Genomic DNA, 13,727 nt, shown 5'->3' with positions numbered 1-13,727 from the left:
CTGGTTTCCACTTAGTGATTTATGAACCCCTTAGAAGGTTTGTGATGATTGTCCAAGAGGGTTTATGCTAAAAATTCTTTAACATCATCTTAAGTAGTAAATAACTATAAACAGTATTATGAGTAGTATATTCAGATATTTTATGAATTCACAACCCACTTTTTTGCAGTTGTTGTTTAAAGGCATTCACAGAATTTAAACACATTGGGAACTACTAGGATAGAGGAATAATTTGAGAATTAGGAAGAGCAGAGTTCAATGTCTTTGACAAATATTAATTATGTGACTCTGAGGAAATCACTTTACCAATCAATGCCTCCAAACTACTGTAAAACTGCAGAGCAGGTGCTGTTCTACATTGGTCAGCATCTCACTTCCTATATGATGTTTATAATACTCCAAACTATATCATAGAAAATTATAACTAGTTGAAACTCATGACTAAATGTAAATCCAAGTGACTTTGCATTTTCATTTTCATTCCATTTTGATATTAATGCATGCAGAGGAAATGATTTATGATGATGTTGAGAATGGGGATGAAGGTGGAAACAGCTCTTTGGATTATGGGTGGAGTTCAAGTGAATTTGAAAGCTATGAAGAGCAAAGTGATTCAGAATGCAAAAATGGGATTCCGAGCTCCTTTTTGCGAGGCAACCACAAAAAGCAAGTATGTAATCAAAATACTTTATTCATTCACGTAAGATGGTCTCCTGCCTTTTAAAAAATATTTATTTAAAAAAATTTTTAATCTTAATTCTGAAATAGAAGTTGAAATATGATTAAAATGGTGAATTTATGAAACAGTGCTCAAAAGAGAAGAACTTTACACAGTACATCAATTTATGAGATTCTATTGAATTTTCATAAAAAATCCATTTTAAATGCAATATAGTAGATTACTATATAAAGATGTCTTGTATGATGAATCTTTTAGTAAAATATTTTCTATATGTGTCTGTTTTGAAAAAAACTGTGTTTTCATGTGCCAGTTTTGTTTGAAGCAGCCCAGCCATATTTTTTAAAGTAATGTTTTGGGCTTACAGCCATTTTCACCATAAAACAGAAAAGAGAATAGAGAGTAAAATGCATAATAGTTTTAGAAGACTAAAATTTTACTTTGCTTTCTGTGTATGTGATATCTTCTAAGCATTATTCTTTGATAAATATTATTGAGTTTAGGAGTCTTAAGAAGGAACCATGAAGTTTGAGGAAAGTAGAAAAAAAACATACCTCCTTTAGAGTCTGTCTTTGACTTCAGTTACTAGATTTCATATATATATAATTTTTGAGCTGAAGTTTTCTATACTTAATAGTGATTTCTATACCTTATCTGCATCTTTGTTTTAATCATACACATTTAATACTCATATTAATGCCACTGAATATTATTGGTGTGATATTTGTGGCCATATATGAGACTGGCTTCATCTATTCATGTTGTTTTCTCCAAAGTAAATCATTTTCAATCACTTTCAATTTGGAAATTGAATCACTGAACAGCTAGGTTGTTTCTGCTGGTCAGGTTTACTGATCCAGCTTATGTGATTAAAGTTCTGACCTTTAACATGGTCAGAATTAACCATTTTGACCTCATAAGATGCAATTATCATTAACTCTCAAAACATAACCTACTTGTGCTTTCCAATTCAGGTTTCTATTAATTTCTCAGTGGAACTCATTTAAAAAAATGCCACTAGTTCAATTTGTAGTGACAAATTTGGTTTCTCCTCAGGACAATCAAGTACAAGCTTCAGGAAATTAGGTTTCTTAGGTGAAGTAAAATTTAGCTACTTCTGAATACCACAGAATCACAGAATTTCAGAGTTGGCAGGTGTATCACTGGCCATCCACTGCAACCCATAACTGGAAGCAAAATGAGATTTCTAAGAAAGCAGGCAACTTTTCATAACTTGTGTTTTGAATTTTATATTAAAACTTCTTCAGAGATTGTGGTATCTTTGTTCCATTAGGATGTGATAATAAATACAGAGACTTACAATCTATACACAAATACTCTCAATTGCACAGATTTATTATTTGAATGCCTTGATCAATTAGTTTATCTGGTTAGAACAATATCCCAAACTTATGACCGAGAGGTATATTTAATTTCCTTTGTTTTTCCTTCTTTCCTTTCCTGTGAAATTAGGTTAATAAACTTTTTGAGAAGGAAGGCAAACTGAATAAAAGTACTGTTAGGTTCCCCCACAATCTACAAAGACTTCAAGGATGAGTTTGTTAATGGATTGTTTACCTCTTTTTCAGTTGCACATTTTAACCAGATTTGAGGATGCTTATTACTAAATTGATTAGAGGATGATAATTTTTTTGGCCAAAGCAACTCTGTTTTTTTGTTTTGTTTTTTTGCTGAGACAGTTGGAGTTAAGTGACTTGCCCAGGGTCACACAGCTAGAAAGTGTTAAGTGTCTGAGACTAGATTTGAACTTGGGTCCTCCTGACTTCAGGGCTGATGCTCTGTCTATTGCCCCACTTAGCTGCTCCAGCCACAACAACTCTTAAAGGCTGTATTTTGTGGAAGAAGAGTTAAAAATTGCTTGAATAGAAGGAATATTAACATTGAGAAAATCATAGTTCCTTGCAGTAATGAAGTAAATTAAGTCTAGGTCAGATGTGTAATACCTTTGGAGAGACTAGTAAGTTTTTCTTAGAGAGAATCTGGATTCTCTCTCTATGTCCCATTTCCAGCCATTTTGCATAAATTTTTGTTTTGCTTTGGAAAGAAGTTAGGATGAGCTTTTATCTAAGATTCCTTCTCAACTCTAAATTTCTGTGATTCTGTTACAAAAGTAGTGCCATTGTACAAATGTCTTAAAGCAAGTGACTGCCAGTAAAAGTTTAAAAAAAATTCTGGTTTAATGAAAACATCATTTGACCTCTAGTCAACAGTCAGGGATTTAAATCTCACAATCACCACTTATGGTCTTGGGCAAACCACCCGGGTTCAGGTCCTCCAGTTGACACTTAATGGCTATATGGTCATAGGCAAGTCAAGTGACTGCCTCACCAAAATTACTAAATCAATCAGTAAATCAACACGCATTTATTAAGCCTATACTTTATAGTATTGGGAATACAAATATAAAAATCATTTAGCCCCCTAATTTTGGGGTCTTTTATTTTACCTAATTCTCAATGACCCAAAGCAATTCTTTTATGACATCAATTTGCAAAAGTACTTATTGGTAAGTTTTCTCACCAGGGAATCCATAAAAACAATGGAATTATAGGTATAGATGATAGAATTCACTGATCTAGAGGTGGAAGAGATACCCGCCAACCCCTGCATCTTACAGATGAAAACACTCAACCCAATGTGATTAAGTTACTTGCTCAGTCATGAAATTTAAACTGAGGTATTCTGAATCCAGTACCAATTAGTGTTCTTTCCACACTATACTCCTCACCCCCATTTACACACACACACACACACACACACTATATATATATATATATATATATATATATATATATATATATATATTCACTTTTATGGACAAATATAGTTTTATACTTGTGTTACCTATTTCAAGGAGTATTTTGTGGCATATAATACACGTAAAAACACTTTATAACCAAAAATCCTATACAAAAGTGACCTATTAATATTATTCATATGGTCATTATTAGGACAATTCAGCCATATCTTAGTGAGGTCCTTTTCAGTGGTGACCTTTTTGTGTACAGAGTCTGAAACATCACTAACATTTTATTGAAAGGAGGGCTAAACATTAGCCTTTAATTTAGAGATGTTTACCTACCTATCTGGTAACTGAAAATGAATATGCCAATTTTGAATTGAAGTTAAGTTGATTCATCTCTCTCTATAATTCCTATAAGTAAAATTCTAATTTCTTCAGCCACATACCAGGTGCCAGGCTTTTAGAGGACAGACTTAAAATCAAGATTTAGCCCACAAAGGAATGTTTGAAACATAACACAAGCCCATATCTTTTTTAAACTTCAACTCAAAAAAAAGTCTGCAAATGTTTAAAAAAAACTTTGCCCAAAATAGTACTGTCTGGGACTAAACATAAAAAAGGCTAGCCCTAAAGGAGCTATGTTGTTTTTGTCTGTGGTTTTGAGATTTTATACTGAAATAAAAATAATAATGAATGGATTTTGATACTTGGTCCAGAAACCAAACCCATAATGTTGAGAGCAACTTATGTCAGCTTGGAGACTGTTCAAATCTTTATCAGTTATAATTTTTCCTTGCTTTTGAAAAGTGAATGTTCAGAATTGTCTAGAATATTGTCTGCATGTTATGCTGCAGAATGTTGCATGTAATGTTAAAATAATGATTTTTTAAAACAAAAAAAAATCTTTAATTTTTTTTTTCATTTAGTTTTTAATATCAAGATACCAAGAACTCTCCATTCTGACTCACCTAAAGTAGTTGTGGTCTCAAAGCTTTGGGGTTTTAATTTTCCAAAATTACTGGTGCTAAATCAAGCACATGGCATCTTGACCTGTTTGTAGTTGTGCTTACCAAAAGACTCGAGACTTGCCACTGCTTGAGTTTCCTTGCCAAAGTAGATTCTCATATATGTACACCATTTGTCAGAGAAAATTGCATGTGTGACACTACTGAAGTACTTTCCATTTACACTTGTTAAAAAGTACTACAGCCTTTTTTCTTTTGAAAAGATTGTATCTCTTTATGCACTGTAGCTATCTCATGACCTAACCCGTTTAAAGGAGCACTATGAAAAAAAGATGAAAGATTTGATGGCAAACACTGTGGGAGCAGTAGAGATTCAGCAGCTAAAGCAAAAACATGAGCTGAAGGTAGTGTGGTTAATTTTTTGACCAGCTACATTTTAAATGATGATTTGAAAAGACTTTAAAAACTTTAAAAATAACCAAATAGATAATAATTTTAATTAAAATGTCAACATGCTGATATTTTCAAAATTTACATTAAAAATATACTGTCAAGTAACTTTTACTTTTGTTTGGTCTTCTCCAATTTTTTTCATCTTTCCCACCCCCCCACCCCCAACTTATATCTGCTGAATAATGCTATGTTGAATTTGGTTGTAAAATTTAAGAATATGTTCTAATTTTCAAGTAACTTATCCGCCTAAATAACCTCATAGCTTTGGCTCTATTATGCTACTATCATAGGTTTGATGATATTTGTGTTATTAAGTAGAATTTATTTGCTTTTATATAGGAAACATGTAGAAAAGGGGATGTTATGGTATAGGATAGAGCCTAATAATATAGCAAAATTACAATTATTGTTTAAGAATCCTGAGAAGGTCAATAATATTTAGGTTAACAGCTGTAGAGTAAGTAGGCATCCAAAAATCCTCAAAATTTTGGGATCTGATAAATATTTCAGGCTGTTGGCTTGACAATATGTTTGGGAGGGATATCACATTGGGTAATAATGAGAAATCAAGTTGACCAGGTAAACTGGAAACAGATTATATAGGGTCTTGAATTTGGATAACTTAATTTACTTTTAATCCAGGAAGATATAAGGAATAATGATCGATTCTTTTGCCAGAGAGAAATGAGGCAAAAGAACTGCTCTAGAAAGATAGTATTACAGGCTGGTTTGGAGAGGGAGAAAGTTGGGGCAGGAAAATCAATGAGAACTGAATAGTGATATTTGTAGAGAAAGAAGGTAGCAATGGGAACTTATTGGGGATGTACTGTGATGAGTTAATTCCTGATTGGTTGGTATCCTGCAGATAGCTAGAAAGAAGGAAAAAGACTGGGAAAAGATTAATCATAGACATCTGTATTTAGGGATCATAAACATAAAACTAGTAGCTGATGTCATAAGAGGAAGTAAACTCTCCAAGGAAGAGAATGTAAAGAACTGAAAAAAGCTGACTTTTAAAGATAATTCACTGTGAGGGGATGAGAAAAGGAAGAGGAACTAGATAAAAGAAACAAAAAAGAGAGATAAGTGGATTATTATTATCACGAAAAAAAATCAAGTAGAGAATTTCAAGAAGGGAAAACTCTTCAAAGATCAAATAAAGTCAATTGTTAGAATGATTTGATTTCTATATAAAGCCATTATATAGGCTTTATATCACAACTGGATATTTACTGCATTTTGGCATTCATTAGTGAACTTATAAGGGCAGCAATATGGCACAGTGGATAGATTACCAGGCTGGGAGTCAGAAAGACATGAGCTCAAATTAGGCCTCAGACACTTATCAGCTGTGTGATTTTGTGCAAGTAACTAATCCATGTTTGCCTCAATTTCCTCATCTGTAAAATTAGTAAAATGGCATATCTTTGCAAATGGGGTCACAAAACGTCAGGCAGGACTGAAACAGCTTCACAACAAAATGAATGTATTGTCAGAACTTTTGACTTGATACCACTAAGAAAAATTAAATGAAAATTCATTAAAAATGTTGCTTAGAGATACAATGATGAATATGATATTGGACCTACTTATAATCTAATAAGAAGGAAGAAAATGTATACAAATAACAGTAATACAAGGGAAGAGTATGATGAGGGGAAAGAAGAACTTTAAGTAGAGAGATTGAAACACAGTGCTCTGAAAATTTGAGGATAGAGACTTTATTTTCAAGGAGGGGAATTAAGAAAAACTTCATTGGCCTAATACTTGAATGGCACCTCCTAAGGAAAGGAGGTACTTCAATAAGTGGTGATGTGGTAATAGAGAGAAGAAAATATTCTAGATAAGGGAAATAGATGAACATAAAGATATGATAGAAGAGAATAGAACAAGAACAGAATTCATAGAGGAGCTTAGTTTGACTGTAGTGTTACATACTTGAAGAGAAGCAATATAAGAAGTCTAAAAAGATAGAGTGGAATTATACCTTGAATTTGTATGGCATTGGAACAATCATTGATTACTTGTGAATAGAAAACTGACAAGACAAAGAGTTTTTTTAAGACATTTTTTTAATGAAGAATCAATTGGAAAGGAATTAGAGACCAGAAAATCAAATAAAATTATTACAATAACCTAGATGAGAGATAATGAAGATTATCTTACTAGAAAATTGTTGCTATATCTCTCAGTCAAGCAGTCCTTTTTGTTTCAAAATTATCTAATGGGTTCATTGTTTTTTATGTTCTGTTTAGCTCAAGTCAAAAAAATTTTACATTGACACACTTTAAGTGGTTCTTAGGACTTGGCCTGTTTTCATTTGACCACTTCAGATTGGCAGTCCTATATCAAGTGGGGACTTAAATGCAGTGATGACTTCAGTATTTATATGGTCAAACTTGTGAAATGGGAGTCCTGGAGAGAACTGAATTCTGTTTGACCTGTCTCTGTGTGCTTATTGCCCTTTCTACTCTTTGATTATAGTACTAGAATGTTTTGTAGGTCCACAAGTTATTTTGCTGTTCCCAAGAGAAGTGTTGTGTACATATATGTGTAGACACACATGTATACATATGTATATGTTGTAAAATGTCATATATTTAAATATTAAAAAAATAATGAATATATTTTTGACTGAAAAGAAAATGTCCATCCAAAAGATCCATTTGGGACCAAACGACTTGACAGTATTCTTTTAAATGAAGCTAGTTAAATGCATAGATCCCTGCCATGATGTGTATGGATATCTATTGAACTGCATCAATAAGCACCAACTTCATAGCTTAACATTTTTCCTTTATTGCAGATGCAAAAACTCATGCGGGCAGCAAAAGAAGGTACCAAAGATGGCCTTGAAAAAACCAAAGCTGCTGTGAAAAAAGGCCGTTCATTCATCCGGACTAAATCATTTGTTTCCAATGGTGAGTGTCTATAGAGCTGATGTCACTGTGTCAAGGTTGGGTACACTGGCAATGTTGTTATAATTAAAGCTTATATGGGATTATCTGTGAAGCAAAATCAGGATCTTCCTTAGGGAGAGCATATTCATGGACAAAATGATACTTTTAGATTTTTCCTCTTTGGGGAGATGATAGGAGAATTTTGAAAATACTTTCAATGATGGAAATTCTCCAGAGTGGAAACCTCTCTGTTCTTTTAGTGATTTGGCTGTGAGAATCATGATTTTCTCCCTTCCTTTCAGACTCCTTTTATTCTTACCTGATCCTCTCACACTTCTTACCAAAAAAAAAACTGCTTAGGTCCTATATTCAACCAATTGAATGTTTAATTCTGCAAAGCATTGTAGTTACAATAATAGAAAACAATATGGTCCTATATTTATCAGTATAAGAGATAATTTATGTGAAAGGAAAGTCCTTTAATCTCTCAATTTTTCCATCATCTTTCTAAGAAAACTCGGCCAGTTATGGAACAATTGCCAGTTTGCTTTGGTGGAATACGTTTCCATACTAGGCACTCCCTCCCTTTATGACTTAATAGGTCAGGTTATAAAATCACAAATTTTTGAAATATTTAAGTAGGACAAAAGATAGAACATTTCACTTTAGGGGGAATTTGTATTTCAGCAGAGGTTAAAACCTCAATTTAATTCAAGGCCTCATTATGTCAGTAATATAATGTCAGTCATAAGAATGGGAAAGGACTTGATTTTGTTTAGAGTTGGTTGAGGGAGCAAGAGAATAAATAATTGGCCCATGGTTATACAATTAGTGTCAGAGTAGCCTCCAATTTATCCTTTACCCTACTACTAAACTAATCCTGATTTAGAGATGTGATCATGCTCTCTGTTCATAAAAAGGACAGAGAGCTCTGTTGCCTCTAGGATAAAATATGCTCTTCTATTTGGGATTTAAAGTTCTTCATAATTTTTCCAGATAGCATATAATATATTGTTCTCCCATTTTCTAACCCAGGACTTCTTGAATTTTTTCCACTCGCAAATCCTTTTCACCCAAGAAATTTTTACACAGCCCCAGGTATGTAGATAGATTAGAATATAGATATATAAAATGGGCATAGAAATCAAACTTTTTTTTGTCAATCAACTAGCATTTATTTTTTTTATTATAGCCTTTTATTTACAAGATATATGCATGGGTAATTTTTCAGCATTGATTGTTGCAAAACCTTTTGTTCCAATTTTTCTCCTCCTTCCCTCCATCCCCTCCCCTAGATGGCAAGTAGACCAATATATGTTAAATATGTTAAAGTATATGCTAAATATAACATATGTATACATTTCCATACAGTTATTTTGCTGCACAAAAAGAATTGGACTTTGAAATAGTGTACAATTAACTTGTGAAGGAAATAAAAAATGCAGGTGGGTAAAAATAGAGGGATTGGGAATTCTATGTAGTGATTCATAGTCATCTCCCAGAGTTCTTTCACTGGGTGTAGCTGGTTCAATTAATTACTGTTCTATTAGAGGTGATTTGTTTCATCTCATTGTTGAAGAGAGCCACGTCTATCAGAATTGATCATCATATAGTATTGTTGTTGAAGTATATAATAATCTCCTGGTCCTGCTCACTTCACTCAGCATTCGTTCATATAAGTCTCTCCAGGCCTCTCTGAAATCACCTTGATGGTCATTTCTTACAGAACAGTAATATTCCATAACATTCATATACCACAATTTATCCAGACATTCTCCAATTGAGGGGCATCCACTCAGTTTCCAGTTTCTGGCCATTACAAAGAGACCTGCCACAAACATTTTTGAACATACAGGTCCCTTTCCCTTCTTTAAGATTTCTTTGGGGTATAAGCCCAGTAGTAACACTGCTGGGTCAAAGGATATGCACAGTTTGATAACTTTTTGAGCATAGTTCCAATTCGCTCTCTAGAATGGCTAGATGTGCTCACAATTCCACCAATAATGTATTAGTGTCCCAGGTTTCTCACATCTCCTCCAACATTTTGCATTATCTTTGCCTGTCATTCTAACCAATCTGACAGCTGTGTAGTAGTATCTCAGAGTTGTTTTAATTTGCATTTCTCTGATTAATAATGAATTGGAGCATCTTTTCATATAGCTAGAAATAGTTTCAATTTCTTCATCTGAGAATTGTCCATTCATATTCTTTGACCATTTATCAATTGGAGAATGACTTGATTTCTTATAAATTGGAGTCAATTCTCTATATATTTTGGAAATGAGGCCTTTATTAGAACCTTTGACTGTAAAAAATGCTTTCCCAATTTATTGCTTCCCTTCTAATCTTGTCTGCATTAGTTTTGTTTGTACAAAATTTTTTCAATTTGATATAATCAAAATTTTCTATTTTGTGATCAGTAATGATCTCTAGTTCTTCTTTGGTCATAAATTCCTTCCTCCTCCATAGGTCTGAGAGGTAAACTATCCTATGTTCTTCTATTTATTTATAATCTCATTCTTTATGCCTATGTCATGAACCCATTTTGACCTTATCTTGGTGTACGGTGTTAAGTGTGGGTCAATGCCTAGTTTCTGCCATTTTCCTAATTTTCTAATTTTTAATTGCTAATTTCCAATTTTCCCAGCAGTTTTTGTCAAACAATGAATTCTTATCCCCAAAGCTGGAGTCTTTGGGTTTGTCAAACACTAGATTATTAAAGTTATTGACTATTTTGTCCTTTGAATCTAACCTATTTCCCTGATCAACTAGTCTATTTCTTAGCCAATGCCAAATGGTTTTGGTAACCACTTGCTTTATAATATAATTTTAAATCTAGTACAGCTAGGCCACCTTCATTTGATTTTTTTTTTCACTAGTTCCCTTGAAATTCTTGACCTTTTGTTTTTCCATATGAACTTTGTTGTTATTTTTCTAGGTCATTAAAATAGTTTTTTGGGAGTCTGATTGGTATAGCACTAAATCAATAGATTAGTTTAGGTAGTATTGTCATCTTTATTATATTTGCTTGCCCTGTCCAAGAGCATCTAATATTTTTCCAGTTAGTTAGATCTGACTTTATTTGGGTGGAAAGTATTTTGTAGTTTTGCTCATATAGTTCCTGATTTTCTCTTGGCAGATAGATTCCTAAGTATACTATGGACAGTTATTTTGAGTGGAATTTCTCTTTGTAACTCTGACTGTTGGATTTTGTTAGTGATGTATAAGAATGCTGATGACATATGTGGGTTTATTTTGTATCCTGCAACTTTGTTTGCTAAAGGTGTGGATTATTTCTAATAGCTTTTTAGTAGAATCTGTGGGGTTCTCTAAGTATACCATTATATCATCAGCAAAGAGTGATAATTTGCTCATTTACCTATATTTTCCTCATTACCTATTCTGATTCCTTTAATCTTTTTCTCAACTGTTATTTCTGAAGCTAGCATTTCTTTTTTTTTTTTTTATTTAATAGCCTTTTATTTACAGGATATATGCATGGGTAACTTTACAGCATTAACAATTGCCAAACCTCTTGTTCCAATTTTTCACCTCTTACCCCCCACCCCCTCCCCCAGATGGCAGGATGACCAGTAGATGTTAAGTACATTAAAATATAAATTAGATACACAATAAGTATACATGACCAAAACGTTATTTTGCTGTACAAAAAGAATCAGACTCTGAAATATTGTACAATTGAAGCTAGCATTTCTAATACAATATTAAATACTAATGGTGATAGTGGGCAAACTTGTTTCACTCCTGATCTTATTGGGAATGGTTCCAGTTTATCCCTATTACATATGGTGCTTACTGATGGTTTTAAATAGATGTTATTGATTATTTAAAGGAAGAAATCAAACATTTAATGATAGTGAGTCATAATTTCACAACCCCTACATGGAGTTGTGACCCACAATTTAAGAAACTTTATTCTAACCAAACTGATGTACATAGACAACATTCCACTTCCCATTTCCAGGACTTGGTACTGGCCATCCTCCGCATCTGAATGTTCTTCTTCTTCATCTCTGCCTCATAGGATCCCTCACTTTTTTCAAAAAATGTCTTGAGTGCCACATATTGTAGGAATCCTTTGAAGATTTGGTGTCAATTATTAATGTTATTCCCCCTCCAAAATTACTTTCTGTTTACTTCATATACATTTATACATTGTTACTGATGTAAAAAAGATATTTTCTTCCAGTGGAATTTAAGCTCCTTTAAGAGAATGACTGTTTCACATTTATCCCTTGTTCCTAGCACAGTGATTGACCACTGTAGTACACTGTGGTCATTCATTAAATCCTTACTAAATTGTTAACTTGAATGCCTGATTCCAAAGACAACTACTACTCCCCAATGCTTTTTTTTATTTTAATAGTATTTTATTTTTCCAAGTACATGCAAGGATAGTTTTCATCATTCACCTTTGCAAAACTTTGTATTCCAAATTTTCCCCCTCTCCTCTCCCTGTCCTCTCCCCAAGACAGTGAGTAATCCCATATAAATTAGATGTGCAATTCTTCTAAACATATTTCCAAATTCATCATGCTCTGCAAAAAAAAATTTTTAAAAACAGATCAAAGTGCCCATCAGTTGGAGAATGGTTGAATAAATTGTGGTATATGAATGTTATGGAATATTATTGCTCTGTAAAAAGTGACCAACAGGATGATTTCAGAAAGGCCTGGAGAGACTTACATGAACTGATGCTGAGTGAAATGAGCAGGACCAGGAGATTATTATATACTTCAACAACAATACTAGATGATGACCAGTTCTGATGGACCAGGCCATCCTCAGCAACGAGATCAACCAAATCAGTTCCAATAGAGCAGTAATGAAATGAACCAGCTATACCCAGTGAAAGAACTCTGGGAAATGAGTATGAACTACTAAAAAGAATTCCCAATCCCTCTATTTTTATTTGCCTGCATTTTTGATTTCCTTCACAGGTTAATTGTACACTATTTCAAAGTTCTATTCTTTTTGTACAGCAAAGTAACTGTATGGACATGTATACATATATTGTATTTAACATATACTTTAACATATATAACATGTATTGGTCAACCTGCCATCTGGGAGAAAGGGTGGGGAAAGGGAGGGAAAAATTGTAACAAAAGGTTTTGCAATTGTCAATGCTGAAAAATTACCTATGCATATATCTTGTAAATAAAAAGCTATAATAAAAAAATAAAAAGGCTTTAATTAAAAAAAAACAGATCAAAGGGGAAAAAACATGAGAAAAGAAAAACAAACCACAAACAAATACCACCACCAAAAAATATGAAAATATTATGCTTTAATCCACATTCAGTCTTCATTGTTCTCTCTCTGGATGCAGATGGCTCTCTCTATCACAAATCTATTGGAATTACCTTGAATCACCTCATTGAAAAGAGCTAAGTCCATGACAGTTGATCATCACATAATTTTGTTGTTACTAGAATGTTCAATATTCTCTTGGTTCTGCTCACTTAACTTAGCATCAGTTCAAGTAAGTTTTTCTAGACTTTTCTGAAATCAGCCTGCTCATCATTTCTTGTAGAGCAATAATATTCCATTACATTCATGTACCATAATTTATTCAGCCATTCCCCAACTGATTTACAGCCACTCAATTTCCAGGTCCTTGCCACCACAAAAAAGAGCTGCTACAAACATTTTTGCACATGTGGGTCCTTTCCCCTTCTTTATGATTTCCTTAGGATACAGACCCAGTGGTAGCATTTCTGGGACAAAAGTTAAGCACAATATGATAGTCCTTTGGGCACAGTACCAAGTTGCTTTTCAGAATGACTGGATCATTTCACAACTCCATCAAGAATGCATTAGTGTCCCAGTTTTGCCACATGCCCTCCAACATTTATCATTGTCTTTTTCTGTCATTTTAGCTAATATGAGAAGGGGGAGTGGTACCTCAGAGTTGTCTTAAATTCCATTTCTCCAATCAAAAG

At 33.4% G+C, this 13,727-nt stretch overlaps 1 protein-coding gene across 3 annotated transcripts in view; it reads left to right on the top strand.

The window, feature by feature from the left end:
* ARHGEF10 (Rho guanine nucleotide exchange factor 10) overlaps positions 1–13,727 on the top strand; it is a 215,807-nt gene that overhangs the window by 90,076 nt on the left and 112,004 nt on the right. For 2 of the 3 annotated variants that reach the window (XM_012539906.3, XM_023494668.2), the window contains exons 8-10: positions 507–670; positions 4,696–4,812; positions 7,668–7,782. In XM_012539906.3, coding sequence (XP_012395360.1) covers positions 507–670; positions 4,696–4,812; positions 7,668–7,782 — 396 coding nt within the window. The remainder of the gene's footprint in view (positions 1–506; positions 671–4,695; positions 4,813–7,667; positions 7,783–13,727) is intronic. The other variant, XM_023494669.2, reaches the window with a different exon arrangement.

The sequence above is a fragment of the Sarcophilus harrisii genome, chromosome 2 (assembly GCF_902635505.1).
Source record: "Sarcophilus harrisii chromosome 2, mSarHar1.11, whole genome shotgun sequence".
NCBI classification, from domain to species: domain Eukaryota; kingdom Metazoa; phylum Chordata; class Mammalia; order Dasyuromorphia; family Dasyuridae; genus Sarcophilus; species Sarcophilus harrisii.
Note: the sequence above shows the minus strand (reverse complement) of the source record. Positions and strands in the feature narration are given on the sequence as shown.